This window comes from Diaphorina citri, unplaced genomic scaffold (genome assembly GCF_000475195.1).
Source record: "Diaphorina citri unplaced genomic scaffold, Diaci psyllid genome assembly version 1.1 scaffold69, whole genome shotgun sequence".
Taxonomy (NCBI): domain Eukaryota; kingdom Metazoa; phylum Arthropoda; class Insecta; order Hemiptera; family Psyllidae; genus Diaphorina; species Diaphorina citri.
Window position 1 is genome coordinate 366,581 of NW_007377506.1, and position 20,092 is coordinate 386,672.

A 20,092-nucleotide genomic window follows, 5' to 3' on the forward strand; every position below is an offset into this window, starting at 1 on the left:
AACATTCAGAACCAATCTTCAGTAGTCAGCATGTGCCTTACTCGATAGGTTTTCGCTAATTTTATTTTAGTTAATGGGATTAAGGAGCGCGATAGCGCTATACCTATAGGAAATAGGAAAGTATGAGGGTACCAATGAACAAGTTACAATAATTGTTAATAATATAGCTATTACCTATTAATATTCATAATAGCGAGACTTATGGTTAGAAACAATCGAGATGATGAAACAATAAAAGCCATGTTGGGAACAAATAGAGATGACGAAACAATTGATTTGTACACGCTAAAGGTATTGAGCAATTAACACAAAAAACTAATAACAGTAATAACCATCTACCTAATAACTATGTTGGGAAATCAAAGGTATTCAAGAGCCTAAGGCGTCACGACTTTTCCTCAAGAGACCTGTAAGAGACCTATCCAACTGGGTAGTTCCAGGAAGAAGAATTGATGTTATCGATAGTCAATCGATGAGGCCATCATCATTAATAAACCGTCACGTCATGGTACAAATAACTAATAACAGTAATAACCATCTACCTAATAACTATGTTAGCAAATCAAAGGTATTCAAGAGCCTGAGGCGTCACGACTTTTCCTCAAGAGACCTGTCCAACTGGGTAGTTCCAGGAAGAAGAATTGATGTTATCGATAGTCAATCGATGAGGCCATCATCATTAATAAACCGTCACGTCATGGGCGTTCATAGCCTTGACATTGGGAAGATTCAGGATCACGCGATGTTGAAAGAGTTGAAAGTTGCTCATGATGAGCACTGACGGAGAATTCAAATAACTCAATAAGTGGTTCTCTCAGTACTTGAGTATTATCGATTATTCCATTCTGATATTATCTATTATTCCATTCTGATTCCATTCTGATATTATTCTGATTTAGAACTTACCATGTCCGTACAACTTAGCATATCCATTCATTGGGGGGGAACCTTCGGTCTCATCTGTCCAAGATCCGAACCAGGGATAGACGTACTTTAATTTGGACACGTTAGGCCGCGGGTTCGATTCCCGCCCGGGGCGGATTTTATCCTGATGGGATAATGTTTGTTCTCGGAACGGCTGGCTTTCTCCTATAGTAGCCTTGACATTGGGAGAATTCAGGATCACGCGATGTTGAAAGAGTTGAAAGTTGCTCATGATGAGCACTGATGGAGAATTCAAATAACTCAATAAGTGGTTCTCTCAGTACTTGAGTATTATCGATTCTTCCATTCTGATTTAGAACTTACCATGTCCGTTTGGGTGTACCATCCGGTCTCAATTGTCTAGGAACCGGACTTGGGACAATGGGTAGACGCACATTAAATTGGACTAGCACTAAGCAGAAAAGAAAAACATTAAGCATAAGGGTAATCTTAAACGGATTCCTCAATCTGATTAAAGGATTCTACTCTTTGAATTCGGCCTTTGAATTATAAATCAGCCAATCAGAATTCAGTCCCTGCACAGTGTGGTATAGCCTTTATTTCCCCCTTGAGAGGTTTGATAGAAGGAACTCTAATAATTTAATGGAGGTCTTTTCGTACCGAAATCGAGGTGAAAAATAAAATCAAAAGAGAATAGGAGAAAACCAGTGGTTTCCAGCCTTTAACTCATCCAAGAATTCCTTCTTTTTCCAGGACCCAAAGAGTTCTTCTTCAACGGACACAATTACTTCTTCAGTGGTCACCTGCCAGCTTTCAGAACAGCCAAATACGACTGGCTGGATGCCAGAAACGCATGCCGGGAGTACTGCATGGATCTCGTTTCCATAGAAACTCAAGAGGAGAACAATCTCATCTTCAAGCTGATTCAGCAGAGTAAGTTTTGAATCTTACTGCCTTATAAGCGCTAGGTCGATTCCCGCCGCACGAACTACTTTCACGTCACATGAGCTCTCGTGTCGTAATAATAGAGTGTTTCTACCTTTATCATTTCGAAATCGAAGAGAAATTTAAAATTAAGACAGGCTACGAGAAAACCAGCCGTTCCCAGCCTCTTTAACTGATCCAAAATGTCTTTCTCTTTTTCCAGGACCCAAAGAGTTCTTCTTCAACGGACACAATTACTTCTTCAGTGGTCACCTGCCAGCTTTCAGGACAGCCAAATACGACTGGCTGGATGCCAGAAACGCATGCCGGGAGTACTGCATGGATCTCGTTTCCATAGAAACCCAAGAGGAGAACAATCTCATCTTCAAGCTGATTCAGCAGAGTAAGTTTTGAATCTTACTGCCTTATAAGCGCTAGGTCGATTCCCGCCTACTTCAAAATACCTATAAACGGCGGTAAACCACTAAAACAAAAAAGAGGCTCTCCAGCTTCAACACAAAATACACAAACTATCCACCATTTAGATTCGATTAGATTTTTAGGTTTCATTTGTTTCTTTGTCCTAAAAATATTTGTCTTCATTTCAGACGACATTCCATACATTTGGACCAGCACGTAAGTCAATTCTCTGGGAAGGACATTATTGATTATGAACGTTTCCTTTTGAGGACAAAACTTAAATATCAGAAAAACAATAACATATGACATAGGTACATAATTATGTCGGTACCTTCCGACTTTTGCATACAGGGTCACAGCACAGCAGGTTTTTTGGCACCTCACCTTTTCCACTGGCAGCCAGCTTCCTCAATGTCCTTACGAGGCTCGATGGACCCTGGATTTTATCATAAACAGTTAAGGTTCGTTCTCGGAACGGCTGGCTTTCTCCTATTCTATCCTTCTTCTCTCTTCGATTTTGGGACGATACGACCTTAGCAGTTATAGTTCCCTCTATCAAACCTCTTGAAAGAAGAAGAAGAAGAAGAAGAAGAAGAAGAAGAAGAAGAAGAAGAAAAATTAAAAAAAATAATAAAAAAAAAGAAACGCGCCAATGACCGGGCCTAATGCACCAACAATGTGTGATCTACCAAACCCATGACGTTTCGGTTTGCCAGGGTGATTAATTTCAAAGAAGATGTACATTCCAGGCCAAGGCTTAACGTTAAACCAGAGGATTAACGATCCAAGGGTCAAAGTTATCCGAATCACGTGTGACACTCAAGACATGAAAACTAGCAATTTGTCAACCCGGTGATAGTCAGAGGATCTTGAATTACCTTTCTGATGAGGACCGTGGATATAAAGGACGAACAACATTGGATGCATGGATGAAAAACACAGAATATTTAAGACGATCTACCAAGAACTGTAGACAATGTTACAGAAGGAGATGAGGATACAAAGGACAAAGTGGAGAACCATTGGAATCAGAGGATGCTGATGAAAAACACAGAATTTACACGTACAATCTAAAGATTCTAAAGGGACTGTTCAGTCCTATGCTGGCAGTATTTAAACAAGCTATAATCTACCAAGAACTGTAGACAATGTTGTAAGACATAAGATCCTCCGTGTGGTAGTGGTAAAAGTGCTTGCTTGGTAAACAGAAGAACGCGGTATCAATCCCAACCGAGGAAGGGAACTTTAAACTGATTTCTGTGGGAATTTGGCCGGACAATAATGAAGCTCTAAGGGTTGGGAGGTAGAGAACGCCCTTAGGTGTTTACCTCGCCTAGTAGAAGATAATTCCATTTGAGAGACTATTATTAAGACAATTTAATTTATATTGCCTTAATACAGGAATCTTGAATGGAAGGTATCCAAGCGAGTTTAAATGTCTGAGGGCTTTTCTGTTATCTTTGCCCTAAAAGAAGGGTCCACATGTCAAAGATTACTTGACAAATCTAATAATAGTTGGGTGTGTAGTTGTGTACTCCGTCCGCTTTAATAAATTAGGTAGTCATCTAAGCCTAGGTTTACATGGACCAAGGATTAGAGAAATGGATGCACCAACACCAAGAAGAAGAAGAAGAAGAAGACCAAAAACAACAACAAAATACAAGTTTTAATGAAAAACACACACGAACCGTGTTATTATTGTCTGAACTCAAATCTTGTTCAATCATTATACAAAATAACAAAATACAAACACAGAGCTACATGGATATTAGATGTTTCAGTTTCTGTAAATTATTTCAACAAGTTTCTCCGTATATTCAGTGTCGAGACCTTGTCCTTCCTTTCAAGAAGATCTCCTAGGTAGAGGCATCTCTTGACATGGACTAAACGTTTTTCAAGTGTTAATCATTATACAAAATAACAAAATACAAACACAGAGCTACATGGATATTAGATGTTTCAGTTTCTGTAAATTATTTCAACAAGTTTCTCAGTACATATATTCAGTGTCGAGACCTTGTCCTTCCTTTCAAGAAGATCTCCTAGGTAGAGGCATCTCTTGACATGGACTAAACGTTTTTCAAGTAAATCGGTAATTAAATCATTATTTCATTATACAACTTATACTTATTATAAGTACCTCTATGAGCAGGATTGTATTTTTATGGTATAGCAGGAAGGAAAATGATACTTGGTAGCTCTTCGCGGATTCGCGTCAGTAATGTCCTTACCAGATTGAAGATCTTGCAACACTTGAAACACTTGTTGCAGATCTGCAATTCTGCACCATCTTCGAATGTTTCTGGTTCTGTTGTTTGATTCTCGGCTTGGCCTAAAACGCTTCCGCTTCTTCGATTATCAAACAATGCAATGAAAAATACAATACATATAGGTAGGTAGCTAGGTAGGTAATTTTTAGTGCTCCACTAATTATTTTCGCCAATATGTTTTACCAATTTACTAAACCAAGTGGAACTGTTTATACGCACCGAAACCGCCTGTGTAGTCTTAACTTCTTAACTATTCATAGAGGTAGTTATAGTGCCTAAGACGGTCCTGGGAGCTTTGGTACCTACAACAACTGACACAAATAATGCAAATTGCAACTAATTAGATATGTACATACAGCTAATAGGCATCAGGAATGTATTTTTCAGCCAGAAAGCTACGTATCGGTCCCTAGGAGCTTTGGTACCTACAACAACTAACACAAATAATGCAAATTGCAACTAATTAGATATGTACATACAGCTAATAGGCATCAGGAATGTATTTTTCAGCCAGAAAGCTACGTAAACATAAAACGAAACCGTTTTTTCACACCTGTTATGCAGTTCTGGTAGAAATTTGTTGACAAAAGAGATCTTACATAATAAGATAAACACTCGTATCGTGCCGTGAGTTTTTTCACACCTGTTATGCAGTTCTGGTAGAAATTTGTTGACACAAGAGATCTTACATAATAAGATAAACACTCGTATCGTGCCGTGAAATATTATATGTTACTAGTATTATATGCTATTATGTTAGGCTTCTACACATGGGGCGACACATAATACAAACTTTGTAATGTTGGTATTGTTACTAAGCCATAACCAAATATTGAACCGGCCTCACATTGTTACGGTGATAATGGGATTAGATAAGGTGGATAACAGGAGGTACCAACTTTCTATTTCGTGTTGACTTTGTTTTCTAAGGCTAAAAACAGAATGGAGAGCATCGCATTGCTGATGCTAAACTGTCTGTTCAGGCCATTCACCGCTCAGACCGCCTGAGAGACCACGGGAATGCATTCCAAAGTCCCGGATTCAATTCCCAAAAAGCCCATAAAACTTAAAGTAGTAAACTAGCTAATCTAGCTATTAGGTATTAGCTACTTCTTTTTTTTTTTTTCGAATTAGGCGCTTTAACACTTTTATGATAAGGTCGTTCGCGCCGGTAGCTACTTCTTTTTTTTTCGAATGAGGCGCTTTAACACTTTTGTGATAAGGTCGTTCGCGCCGGTAGCAACTTCTTTTTTTTCGAATGAGGCGCTTTAACACTTTTATGATAAGGTCGTTCGCGCCGGTAGCTACTTCTTTTTTTTCGAATGAGGCGCTTTAACACTTTTATGATAAGGTCGCTCGCGCCGGTATCTACTTCTTGAAGATACTTTTCCAATCACGTAACAATAAAATTAACCATTTAATCAGCAATAGAATACAAAGAAGGATCCAAGAATCTTCTTGGAATTATTTCCTCGGAATCTCGTCAGATAAGAAGAATGGGTAATAACAATTAACGTCGTTACCATACAGTTTATAGGATTCTAAAGATCCCTGATAACTTCTTGTGAACTTCTTATTAACTTCTTTACAGAAGTCTCAGGTAGTAATCTTCCGTCTAGTGGCGTAGCGTAGAAACACACAGAACTTGGTTGGGGCGGAAAAATTCGCGGGAGGACTTTACTTCATATAAAATTTTAATTTGGCGTTCGGGTTGATTTCGACGAATACCTAGGTATCCAATTTGAAAATACTTACACCAAGAGGAAAATTCACACGAGACACGCTATTTATGGAGGCTGATAGATTGAAGATTCTGTAACTTTGTGGAGGTCCATCTTGACTAGGTAGGTTGAAATGACAAACGTATACTTCTTCACTATTTTTAAAATATTCTGGGTTTTTATTTCATTTTACGGATTAGTTTCGCCGGTGAAGATGCCTTCAAAAACCCAGAATATTTTAAAAATAGTGAAGAAGTATACGTTTGTCATTTCAACCTACCTAGTATTTATGGAGGCTTTTTTATCACTCATGAAATCAGACGTTTTGTACCTAATTTAGAAGGAAACCTATTTTACCTACCTCACAGGAATCTCTCCACTGGCACTGAGGAAAAAACTAGGGTACCGGAAGCCCATCAATCGAGTGACTGGGTTCCGAAACTCTAATATTGAACTCTACATACATATATCTAAGCTCGACACTATGATATTGTATTCCAACAACATAAATCAGGTAAATAACCCAATAATAGAGTTCTTCCACCCCTCAAACTCTTCTTCGCCAGGAATACCTACCTCTCAGTCCTCCCAGGAATCTGTTTGTTCCTACAGGAATACTTCCCAACCTCCGAGGAATCTCTTTTCCCCACAAGATTCACAGGAATACCTAGCATCTATTCCAGGAATACCAAGCATCTATTCCAGGAATACCTAGTACCTCTTCCAGGAATACCTAGCACCTCTTCCAGGAATACCTAGTACCTCTTCCAGGAATACCTAGTACCTCTTCCAGGAATACCTAGTACCTCTTCCAAGAATACCTAGCATCTATTCCAGGAATACCTAGTACCTCTTCCAGGAATCCGCCTCTGAAGCAGAGATGATTTTTATTGCCTTAAGGTGATAGGAAATTTCGGCACTTCCACCAATAATTAGGAAATTTCGACACTTCCACCAATAAATAGGAAATTTCGGCACTTCCACCAATAATTAGGAAATTTCGACACTTCCACCAATAAATAGGAAATTTCGGCACTTCCACCAATAATTAGGAAATTTCGGCACTTCCACCAATAAATAGGAAATTTCGGCACTTCCACCAATAAATAGGAAATTTCGGCACTTCCACCAATAATTAGGAAATTTCGACACTTCCACCAATAAATAGGAAATTTCGGCACTTCCACCAATAATTAGGAAATTTCGACACATCCACCAATGACTAGGAAATTTCGGCACTTCCACCAATAATTAGGAAATTTTAGCACATCCACCAATAATTAGGAAATTTTGACACATCCACCAATAATTAGGAAATTTTGACACATCCACCAATAACTAGGAAATTTCGGCACTTCCACCAATAATTAGGAAATTTTGGCACATCCACCAATAGATAATTAGGAAATTTTGCCACATCCACCAATAGTTTGGTAGGTAGTTTTCGCACATTCGTTACCTACATCCTACATCCAATCGAGTTACTCACCATACTCGTTTACTATTCGTCCTTACAAGAGTTAAGTATTATAGCTTACTAACTTACCACTAATACTCTTTGGACTTACAACTTAAGGATACAACCTTAAGAATTCTCAGCAAGACACGCAATGATACACATGCAATGCGTATAATGAACAAACAGACCGACTTGATAATATATACATTGGTAGGTACTTATATCTTATACCTGCAAACATGAACATCTTACTGCTTAGAGTTGCATCTTTTATGACATTACGCCATAACGTAGACTTCAAGATTTTAATTCTTGGGTTATAGTGCTTTGGTTCTTGGGTATCTTTACTTATAAGCCTGTAAGTTTACCTACATCTTTTGAAGTTTTACTCACCTAAGAAAATGAAGGTAGAGTAGGTAGCTAGTTGGTTAATGGTCTGGGAATCACATTCGATGCTTTCCCAAGTTTAAGCTGACAGCAATCAACTCTTCAGACTGTCTTGTATCATAAGCCTATAAGTTTACCTACATCTTGTGAAGTTTTACTCACCGTTTGACCAAGAAAATGAAGGTAGAGTAGGTAGCTAGGTCGTTAATGGTCTGGGAATCACATTCGATGCTTTCCCAAGTTCAAGCTGACAGCAATCAACTCTTCAGACTGTCTTGTATAAATGTCAAACCAGTCAAACCTATAGCTACATAAATAAGTATATATAAATACCATAAGTTTTTTTTTTTAATTAATCAGGGTGTTTATTTTGTAAAATGTACCCCCCATAATGTATCAAATATATAAGACCTTGGTTAGACTGCGGGGGAAAAGGGACTTTTCAGTCCTATCCCAGCAGGATAAACAAGGTATATTCTATTTTATTCTATTCTATAAGTATTTCTAGATGGATAGGTTTATACTAATCTAATGAATATTTTGCCTCCGAATAAACATCCAATACCTCTAGGTACTATTACATCTTCTCAGGTTAACTACCTATGAACGTCGCACCCACCTACACCTACTTTCCTTTAATAAGCTATTGTTATTTTTTCATTTATATTTATTAAAGTGTGCCAACAATAACATGTTATATACACTATGATTATTATTTAAAGTTTAATATTTGCTCTGTTTACAAACATAAGAAACAGAGGTGATATCATTCGAAAGGCAAGCATGGAGATCGTCAGGACACCTAAGGGACTGATATTTGGTGCAATACTTGAGGATATGAAGAACAGTTAAATACCTAAGCTATTGTTAAAAGAATTAAGTACCCATTGATATCTCTATAATACTTATCATAGATTCATAGAACATAGATATTAGCTACTATAAAGATTTATTGTGTAATAGGGTATCTACTTTGATATCATAAGTTCAAAAGGTCCTCTTTGTTTCCATATTGTGATAATCTACTATCTACAAAAAGCACTCAAGGCTAAATAAAACGTTGGCCAACAATAAAAGTACCTTTAGGTACCTAGGTCGGTACGTAAGTCAAATTTCAAAGCCTAATGATAAAGATTAATTTGATTTTAAGTGATAAGTGCGGTAGACAGGCTCTTAATTGCGATTGGAGAGTTATGATACCTGAGAAGTTCTTGCTTAATAGTTCCTAGGCCGGACTGTCCATAGATCTAGGTGTGCTTTAATGGTACCTAGGTGTTTGTTAACTGGTCTATAGGGTGCTATGCGTAAAGAGGAGCTAGGGGGTGCTGTGGTCGTGGTGTGCAACTTCTCACAAATTTTTCATCAAGGAAGTTTAACTTTAATTCTTAAAGTCGGGAGTTCTGGCGCGAACAATCTACTGTTCGTAGTGTTAAAGGGCATAAAGGGAAAAAAATTCGGGAGTTCGGGACGTACATCACCGCACGCGTCAGCACCGTCGTGGTGCGGTGATGTCCCGACCTTTAGTCAGCACCTGAGCTCAATGTCTGGCTGATGAGATCCAAAAAGAACGAAACGCGTTCTACACTGTTCAAATTCGAAGATTAGCTAGGGGTAAGGTATTTGTACAAAGGCAAGGGCCATAGCTCGTAGAGAGGTGGAGTGTTCGAATCCCATCCGTTGCGATTTTTTCTGACGCAAATTTGACCTACCGAGCTGTAGTGCGATAATAATAATAATAGACTCTTGAGTGGAAGGCAACCACTAGACGAGGCGTTCTCTACCACCTAACCCTTAGAGCTCCATTATTATGTGGCCAAATTCTCAAATGATTGAGGATAAAATTCCATACCTCGGCTGGGATCGAACCCACGCCCTCCTGTTTAGCAGGCGAGCGTCTTGACCACTACGCCACCGAGGTAGGCGTAGTTAAATTCAATTGTTGCCTACCTTGCCGTAATGGTCACTCGCCCTGTACGCAGGAGACCCGTGTTCGATTATTATAATCCATTATAAACCTATTCACCGTCCTTCCCTATTATTATGAATATTATTATGAGACACCCATTAAGAGTTCGATCTTTTGGACACCTTATAGAACCGTATATCCGTAACAGCTGATTGCCTCGAGAACAAAAAACAAAGTTCTTTCTTTGTACCGCAGAGTGATCGATTGCGACATTCTATAAATCAGGGGTTCTCAAACTTTTTGGGCCGCGGTGCCCTAAATGACCGTTCAAAGTTGTGCGGTGCCCCTACAATGCCTAACCCATAAACAAACCTATTTATTATGTAGCGATCTTAAATCTACATTACATATCACATCCTCAGGCCAATTATCTAATTAATCACACTGGGACTTTTATCAGAGTACCTAGATATTTGAAGTTCCATTGAATCAGATCTAGCCCGGGATTCCCAAAACAGAGGTTAATGATGGTTTGTCCATGGGAAACACATAAAACGATTGATCGACCTTAACAAAATTCTAGATGGTATCTACCTACCAAGATTGAAAAAAAAAAGAAAAAAATCCTTCGTAATATAGGTAATAAAATCCCAAAATATTGAAAAAAAGTTACGAGTTTCCCTTCTTTGTTGGTAGGTAGGTACGTAGGTAAAAAAAAAAAAAAAAATCCGTACCTAATGGCCTTTCATGGTTATTAGGTAACAGCAGTAAGGCCCGCCAATAAAAATTTCCAAATGAAATTATTTGGCTTTCACAGTTGTGTTGGGTAGAAAAAGTTGGCTGAAATAGGAATAAGACATGGCTCTGAGCTCTAAGGGCTATTTCACATCTAGACTGCAACTTGTAGTATACGGCAATTCTCATGTTGAGGGCTGCACTATGAAGGCATCAACATGAAAACTGCCGTATACTACAAGTTGCAGTCTAGATGTGAAATCCACCTAAGAGCAATATCATACTACAACACCTACTTACTTACTTTCCGTGTCCGCTTTGACCAATGACCATGTCAGATACTCCTCTTCCTCCTTCAATACTCTGCAACTTGGATCGCTCATCATTTGCTAGTAGCAAGTCTTGTTCATTGCAGGTAGCAATTACGTTTGAACAAAAATCATACTACAATAGGTAGATATAGGTAGTACAGAAACACATAGATAAGTTCTTGTAGATAGGTACCTATTAAGGAATTAATTAAAGGATCGCCTTACTACCAAATTGTCATTTTCAAAAGGAACCAAAACTAACCCCATCACTGTTTCATTTTGTGTTTCAGATCACAAGTTCGTTATCCGTGTCCTGTCTCATTGTGTCCCTGTTCTCTGTGATATCCGAAGCCGCCATCAATGAGGCTCGGCCCGCCAATTCGGCTCCCAAAGAAAGGCCCGGCCGCTTCCTGTCGCTCCCAATACCAAAGAAATGTAGCGAACGTAAGTACTACCAAGTGGTTCAGTGGATTCTGGACTGTTAGGGTAGAAACACACTACCATCACGTCACGTCACGTGAAGAAGAAATAATTATATATTTTTATAAAACATATAACCAAACTGTCAGCCTCTGGCAGTGGCTTTGCAGTGTAGTGTGGTTTTCCTGAACGAAATCACCTACATACGTACCTTCGCTTCGTCTCAGCTTGGGCAAAAGAGTCTGAGTGAGGCTTACATTGATGGTCCATTACGAATTTTTACCCATTTTGCCAAAGTCTGTTCTATTCAAAGATCTAAATCTAAGATCTTCTAGTCTAGACATAATCTATCGGTAGATAGCTAGATAGATATTGCCTAGAGATGTGACAGTCCACTGATTCTGAGCACGAGTACCGAACTTATCTCTTAGAATTCATAAGTAGCTAGTAATATAACAGACGTAGCTTTAGTTCAAAAGGTCCTCTTTGTTTCCATATTGTGATAATCTACCTACTATCTACAAAAAGCACTCAAGGCTAAATAAAACGTTGGCCAACAATAAAAGTACCTTTAGGTACCTAGGTCGGTACGTAAGTCAATTCTCTGGGAAGGACATTATTGATTATGAACGTTTCCTTTTGAGGACAAAACTTAAATATCAGAAAAACAATAACATATGACATAGGTACATAATTATGTCGGTACCTGCCGACTTTTGCATACAGGGTCACAGCACAGCAGGTTTTTTGGCACCTCACCTTTTCCACTGGCAGCCAGCTTCCTCAATGTCCTTACGAGGCTCGATGGACCCCAGAATAAGAATGCCAAACTGTCTAGAACACCTGGTGATGGCCACTAATTAAAATAATAAATGAGTAAACCCATGTAAAAACATACACACACTTCCGTTTACGTCCGATTTTGGTGATGATGACACAAAGGAAGCGTTGACACATAACGAAAGTTCAAAGTAATTGTTCAAACCTCATTAACATTATATTAAAAGCGGATCTGGGTGTGCTTTAATGGTACCTAGGAGGTGTTTGTTAACTGGTCTATAGGGTGCCATGCGTAAAGCCACCGAGGCAGGCGCTACCTTGCCGTAATGGTCACTACACTCGCCCTGTACGCAGAAGACCCGTGTTCGTTTATTATAATCCGTTATACACCTATTCACCGTCCTACCTATTATTATGAATATTATTATGAGACACCCATTAAGAGTTCGATCTTATGGACACCCTATAGAACCGTATATCCGTAACAGCTGATTGCCTCGAGAACAAAAAAACAAAGTTCTTTCTTGGTACCGTAGAGTGATCGATTGCGACATTCTATAAATTATAGTCACTTTATCAAGCCAGAGACACGGGCTATTGGGTCTTAGGAGTCGCGGGTGCGTTATGGGTTTTATTTGTATTTTAGATAAGGAGCAGCCGCGGTAGTTCAATACGATTAGACTTGCACGCCAGAGGTCCCGGGTTCAATTCTCGGTAGAATCGCGTGTTTCTCGGCTGGGTGCTTGGATTGCGTGATCCACTCGGTCTTGTGAGGACAATTGAGTAGCTACATGAGAATGAGTAGCGACCAGTGACGGCATTACCAGCGCAAAAAAATTTAATACGTAAAAAAAAAAAAAAAAAAAAAAAAATAAGAAAAAAAAAAAAAAAAAAAAAAAAACACGTAGCAATACTTAATAATGCCGCAAATTTCGTGACAGAATTAGCAGTTGCTTCATTACTAGATTACTTCAAAATACCTATAAACGGCGGTAAACCACTAAAACAAAAAAAAGAGGCTCTCCAGCTTCAACACAAAATACACAAACTATCCACCATTTAGGTTCGATTAGATTTAGGTTTCATTTGTTTCTTTGTCCTAAAAATATTTGTCTTCATTTCAGACGACATTCCATACATTTGGACCAGCGGACGTCTGTGTGACTTCAAGGGCTGTGAGAACCGAAGAGATTTGGAACCCAAGAACATCTTCGGATGGTTCTGGTCCGCCACCAGAGTCAAGATGGCCCCAACCACCCAAATACCACAAGGTAAGAACCTCTCTCCGGTATGTCCAATAATTGCCCAATCATTCGAATCAAGGGCTTACGCCTCCCCCTTGTGGACGAAGTCCCCTTGTGGACAAAGTTCCCTTTGTGGACAAAGTCCCCTTGAGGACAAAGTTCCCGTGTGGACAAAGTCCCATTTGTGGACAAAGTCCCCCTTTTGGACAAAGTCCCCCTTGTGGACAAAGTCCCCTTGTGGACAAGGTCCCCTTGTGGACAAGGTCCCCTTGTGGACAAGGTCCCCTTGTGGACAAGGTCCCCTTGTGGACAAGGTCCCCGTGTGGACAAAGTCCCCTTGTGGACAAAGTCCCCTTTGTGGACAAAGTTCAATTGTGGACAAAGGTCCCCTTGTGGGCGAAGAATCAGCAGGGTGTTGGAGCCGTCTAGAAGTGGGGTAGAATCGGGATAGAAGTTTCACCAATCCTGATCCGTGAGGGCAGTGTGGCTACCAAACGAAATTACCTACAATATTATGAGAAAACTTTGAACTACATCTTTCTGTTTTCCCATGAGCTCACGTGACGTGATAATAGTGAATTTCTTGCATTCTTGCGACTAGGAAAATATCCTGACGGACAACTACTGACATTTTGCTACCAGTTTCTTGCGCCATAGACCTGGGTATCTTCATCAAACAGTCATTACGAGATTACGACTTACGAGTTATCAGAAGATGACTACCCCCACAAAAACACAAATGTGAAAAAAAAGGCCAAGTCCCTATCCAAAAATGTCGGCCTATAAAAGTGATGAGATCAGGAAATTAAGGCCAAGTCTGCATTCCCAGTTTTTCGTGTCCCAGTTTTTCGTGTCCGCTGGAACTCAATTTCTTCAACCTTCTCTCAATTTCAACTTGGCAATACCATCCTGCCAAATTTCAAGTTTCTACGACATCGGGAAGTGCCTCATAATTTTGATTAGTGAATCAGTCGTAAAATAAGCGATTTTCAAGCCGTTCTTTCTACCCCTTCCGTTAAAGCTAGAACTTCGGAATTTCGAAGGCATAATGAGCATGTATAACTTAACATATGGTCCAAATTTCATGACAATGCGTGGAAAATTAACAGAGTTATGATAGGGGTAAAAATGTGTCGAAATATTTTGTGTAATCTACACACTGGCGTGCTGAGGCCGGAACTTGGCCTGGCGCACTGCCGTGCGCCTAGATAATCAAACAAGGGACCTTTTATAATCAAAATCAAGAGATAGAATAACTCTCACTTCACACCGCACAAATTAACTCTCAGCGGGTTCTTGGCATCAACTTTCAGCTCGTACACCAAACAAATCTGATGATAACATAATTAGCTTCTTTGGTAACATATGTTAATATGTGGTACCTACCTAGTTATGTACTGCGTAAGTACCTAGGCTATTATTAATATTATTTTTTTAAGAGGTTTGACAGAGGGAACTGTAACTGCTAAGGTCTTATCGTCTCGAAATCGATGAGAGAAGGAAGACAGGATAGGAAAAAGTCAACCGTTCCGAAATCGAACATTATCCCATCAGGATAAAATCCGCCCTGGGCGGGAATCGAACCCGCGGCCTAGCGCTTGCAAGGCAGACGCGCTACCAACCAATCTAACTAGGCTGGCGTACCTAGACCTGGATGAGATATGGTCGACTACTTAAATTGGCTGAATGCTAAATAATAATTTATTAATGAAAAGTTTATTAACCATCGGCGCCACGCCGGCGTAGCGATGGCGCGTTGAATGCGCCAATTTCCAATGAGTCACTTAAGGTTAAGAAACTTTGCGCGTGGTTCGTACATATCTAGATGGGTGTTCATCCGCTCTCAGTGACATTGAAAAAAAAGTCAGTTTAGGGTAAAATTTAAAAATCGTGGCAACCTTTGCACCAATTAAAAGCCTCGAAAATATGTGTATACCTATCTACGTCTAAGTTAGAATCAGAATCTGCCTATATTTAACTAAAAACGTTCTACAAACAAGATAAGACAAAAATGATCTTCTCGCGTTCCAAGAAAAGAAACTTAGGTTCTAGACTTCTGAAGTCCTAGATCATCTCAGATACATCATAATCTGATGTAACTTGGTGCCATACTCTCTCTCCTCTGCCAAATGTGCTGATTAGTTGACTATACCTACTGTGATGCTATCATGGTAACTGTTAACTATGTAATATACAGGTCATTGTACAGACCTACTGCAGAGAGAGAAGAAGAGGAGGGGGGGGGGGGGGGGTCTCTGTATTGAATTCAAAGGGCCAACGAAGCTGAAAAATCATCTACATCCTACGAGGAACTTTTGTAAATTTCACTACAAAACGAACAAGCCTTATTTATCTACGTAGGTACCTACCTACAATGAAGCTTTCATCATGTCATCATCAATACCTACCTAGGTATCAAGATTATTAATTTTCCAATACACTTCGTGAACAAACATGTGTTGCACATTGCATACCTTAAAAATTTTCAGGCGTTCATACAAAATCAACAACCCTTCGTCAAAATCAGACCAACTTTTCGAGGCTTAACCCTTTCAAGGGACAATGCTTTTATCCCGCCTCAGAAGTATGACAGTTTTGTAACAAAGACCGCTTTAAGTGTGTGCTGCGTTTATTATTTAACAAACTAAGTACCTACTCTACGTAGTCAATGGATGAAGCGAAATTTAAATCTCCAAGTTTAACTTCGAACTCCCAAACTTCGTTCGCATTAACCCAGGGTTGTCCAACCTTAGGGCACCCGAGGGCCGCAAGAGACCAAGGTAGAGAGTTGGCGGGCCGCAAAAACTCAACTCACGGTTCATAGCGAGGTGTCTGCATGTTGTACGTGGATGACAAGATCTTTACCATATCGTACACCTTGTTCATGAGAGAACTTTGAGGAATTCTTCATAGCGAGGTGTCTGCATGTTGTACGTGGATGACAAGATCTTTACCATATCGTACACCTTGTTCAGGGGTACCAGGTGGATATGACCTCCGAAATATTGAATCGTATACTTGGTCAGACTTTCCAACATGCTCGTGTTGCAGGCGCCTTCCACAGAAAAGTTTCCGAATAGATCCATTTTGATTCGAATAACTCTCACATCACACCACACAAATTAACTCTCAGCGGGTTCTTGGCATCAACTTTCAGCTCGTACACCAAACAAATCTGATGATAGCATAATTAGCTTCTTTGGTAACATATGTTAATATGTAGTACCTACCTAGTTATGTACTGCGTAGGTACCTAGGCTATTATTATTATTACTAGCTGAATTCCGTCGCTTCGCTCCGGAATCCCGCTAGTAAGTGACCCATTGGAAATTAGCGCATTCAACGCGCCATCGCTACGCCGGCGCGGCGCCGATGGTTAATAAACTTTTTTTTAAGAGGTTTGACGCCAAGCGTTGCACCGGTCTTAACCAAAAGTTTCGTGTCGCATCCTTGTCACATTTGACAGCTACATACCAGATTTCAAGTCTAGCTCTTAATGGGGCCTAAACATGGCTAGAAAAAATCACCTCTGTGAATAGCTGCTAAAAATGAGACTTTTTGTTGAAGCACACTTGTAAAAAAATAAAATGTAAAAATTGAACTTTTTCTTTCTTCCGCCAACATCAGAAAATTTTAAATGTTCTTTTAGACGTTCTTGTAGTCGCTATAAGAACGTTGACTTACCACAGCTATGGACGGATCCATGTGAAGAATATGAAGTCTGCTGGCTTGAGGACAATGATAGGTAGAGTCCAGCTTCTTCTCACTGTCCTGCTCCTTGTCATACACGCAGCCAATGTTTTGATTCGTGTGAGGATCCAGGAATATTACATCGTTACCTGAGACGAAAAATAGAATCCAGGAATAAAAATTATATACTAGTTATTACAGGAATATTGATTAAATTAAACATCAAATTTTGAGCCTAATACAGGAATACATAAGTAGGATATTCAGGAATAATGTTTAGACTGATGAAGTAAATTCTTATTCAAGTAAGATAATCAAGATTTATCTATTCTACCTTGGACATTATACCAACAACACTCACCTACATATCCTATAAAATACAGTGCATCAGGAATATTAAATAAATTAAACATCAAACTTACATATGTAGGATATTCAGGAATAATGTTTAGACTGATGAAGTAAAGGGACATTTTAGTCTTATTCAAGCAAGATAATCAAGATTTATCTATTCTATCTTGGACATTATACCAACAACACTCACCTACATATCCTATAAAATACAGTGCATGGTTGGGCTTGCCACCTATCACGCCCAGAGATTGAGGGAACGTGAACTCATAGCGAGGTGTCTGCATGTTGTACGTGGATGACAAGATCTTTACCATATCGTACACCTTGTTCAGGGGTACTAGGTGGATATGACCTCCGAAATATTGGATCGTATACTTGGTCAGACTTTCCAACATGCTCGTGTTGCAGGCGCCTTCCACAGAAAAGTTTCCGAATAGATCCATTTTGATTCGAAACACGAACTACTTTCACGTCACATGAGCTCTCGTGTCGTAATAATAGCGTGTTTCTACCTTTATCATTTCGAAATCGAAGAGAAATTTAAAATTAAGACAGGATACGAGAAAACCAGCCGTTTCCAGCCTCTTTAACTGATCCAAAATGTCTTTCTCTTTTTCCAGGACCCAAAGAGTTCTTCTTCAACGGACACAATTACTTCTTCAGTGTTGATTCGAATTTGAAAAAAGATTAAAATTTCTCCTATGTTAAATTTTGATTCGACGGTCTGAATTTTATGGTTGTGCTTTCGAAGAAATTTTCCAAATGAAATTATTTGGCTTTCACAGTTGTGTTGGGTAAAAGCAGTTGGCTGAAATAGGAATAGGACATGGCTCTGAGCTCTAAGAGCAATATCAGACTACAACACCTACTTACTTACTTTCCGTGTCCGCTTTGACCAATGACCATGTCAGATACTCCTCTTCCTCCTTCAATACTCGGCAACACCTGCACTAACCCCTTCTTTCTTGTCCACAGGCTGGGGTTACAACGCCTGGAGTCAGTCCGGACACAAGAAGGTCCCGCAACCCGACAACGCCGAGTTCGATATCCGACCTTTAGCCAGCACCTGAGCTCAATGTCTGGCTGATGAGATCAAAAAAGAACGAAACGCGTTCTACACTGTTCAAATTCGAATATTAGCTAGGGGTAAGGTATTTGCAGAAAAGGCACAAAGGCAAGAGACATACATAGCTCGTAGAGAGGTGGAGTGTTCGAATCCCATCCGTTGCGATTTTGTCTGACGCAAATTTGACCTACCGAGCTGTAGTGCGATAATAATAATAATAGACTCTTGAGTGGAAGGCAACTCCTAGGCGAGGTTAACGCCTTAGGCGTTCTCTACCACCTAACTCTTAGAGCTCCATTATTATGTGGTTAAATTCTCAAATAATTGAGGATAAAATTCCATACCTCGGCTGGGATCGAACCCACGCCCTCCTGTTTACCAGGCGAGCCCCTAGTGACCATATGGTAACGGGGTAACGCAAAAACTAACTTCGAGCTCCCTTCGTTCGCCATCCAGCTAACCCCACCTTTCTTGTCCACAGGCTGGGGTTACAACGCCTGGAGTCAGTCCGGACACAAGAAGGTCCCGCAACCCGACAACGCCGAGTTCGATATCAACGGCACCAACGAGTCGTGTGTCAGTGTCCTGAACAACGTCTATAAGGATGGCATAGCTTGGCATGACGTAGCGTGCTATCACGAGAAGCCGTTCGTCTGTGAGGATAGCGAGGAGCTGCTCACCTATGTGGCCAGTACCAACCCTGGTATTAGACTTTAAGATGTTTGTTCACCTTTGTGGACAATGTCCCCCTTGTGGACGAAGTCCCCTTGTGGACAAAGTTCCCCTTGAGGACAAAGTCTCCTTTGTGGACAAAGTCCCCTTTGTGGACAAAGTCCCCTTGTGGACAAAGTTCCCTTTGTGGACAAAGTTCCCTTTGTGGACAAAATCCCCCTTGTGGACAAAGCCCCTTTGTGGACAAAGTCCCCTTTGTGGACAAAGTTCAATTCTGGACAAAGTCCCCTTGTGGGCGAAGAATCAGCAGGGTGTTGGAGCCGTCTAGAAGTGGGGTAGAATCGGGATAGAAGTTTCACCAATCCTGATCCTATCCTACTTCTAGACAACGTTATGACAACATCCTGTTCATTTGTGTGGGTGAAATCAGAAACTTGTGCAGGGGTCCCATCTTTTACCAATATATGAATATACCCTACTCAGAGCAAAAAACAGATCCACTTTCATTTGGGACAAAAAGGCGTACCCACTGTTATTTTAAATGCTATTCTTTCTGTATCCTTTTTAAATAGATTTGAAGATTGAATTGTTTTAGGTGATTATTAAATTCATAGACGAATTTATTGGAGAAGTTTGTTAAAATAAAGGAAGGACGGGCTAAAAATCGATGTTCATTCGACTTGATATGAAAGATAATTTCAAAAAAGTTAAAGCATACCGAGGAAAAATGTTATTACCCATTTAAATCGAAAAAAACAACAACAACAACAACAAATAATAGATAATAATAATCACTAATTACCTACCCACTTAAAAATAGCAATACAAATATGGCTAAAACCATGAAT

General features: G+C 39.8%; 1 protein-coding gene across 1 annotated transcript; it reads left to right on the forward strand.

Moving 5' to 3' along the window:
- Window positions 1-1,305: 1,305 nt before the first annotated feature.
- On the forward strand, window positions 1,306-19,965 carry LOC103520384. The gene is made up of 4 exons (XM_008485476.3): window positions 1,306-1,309; window positions 1,639-1,818; window positions 13,343-13,489; window positions 19,054-19,965. The coding sequence occupies exons 1-4, from the start codon at window positions 1,306-1,308 to the stop codon at window positions 19,287-19,289; spliced, it is 567 nt and encodes a 188-aa protein (XP_008483698.1). The 3' UTR covers window positions 19,290-19,965.
- Window positions 19,966-20,092: the final 127 nt, after the last annotated feature.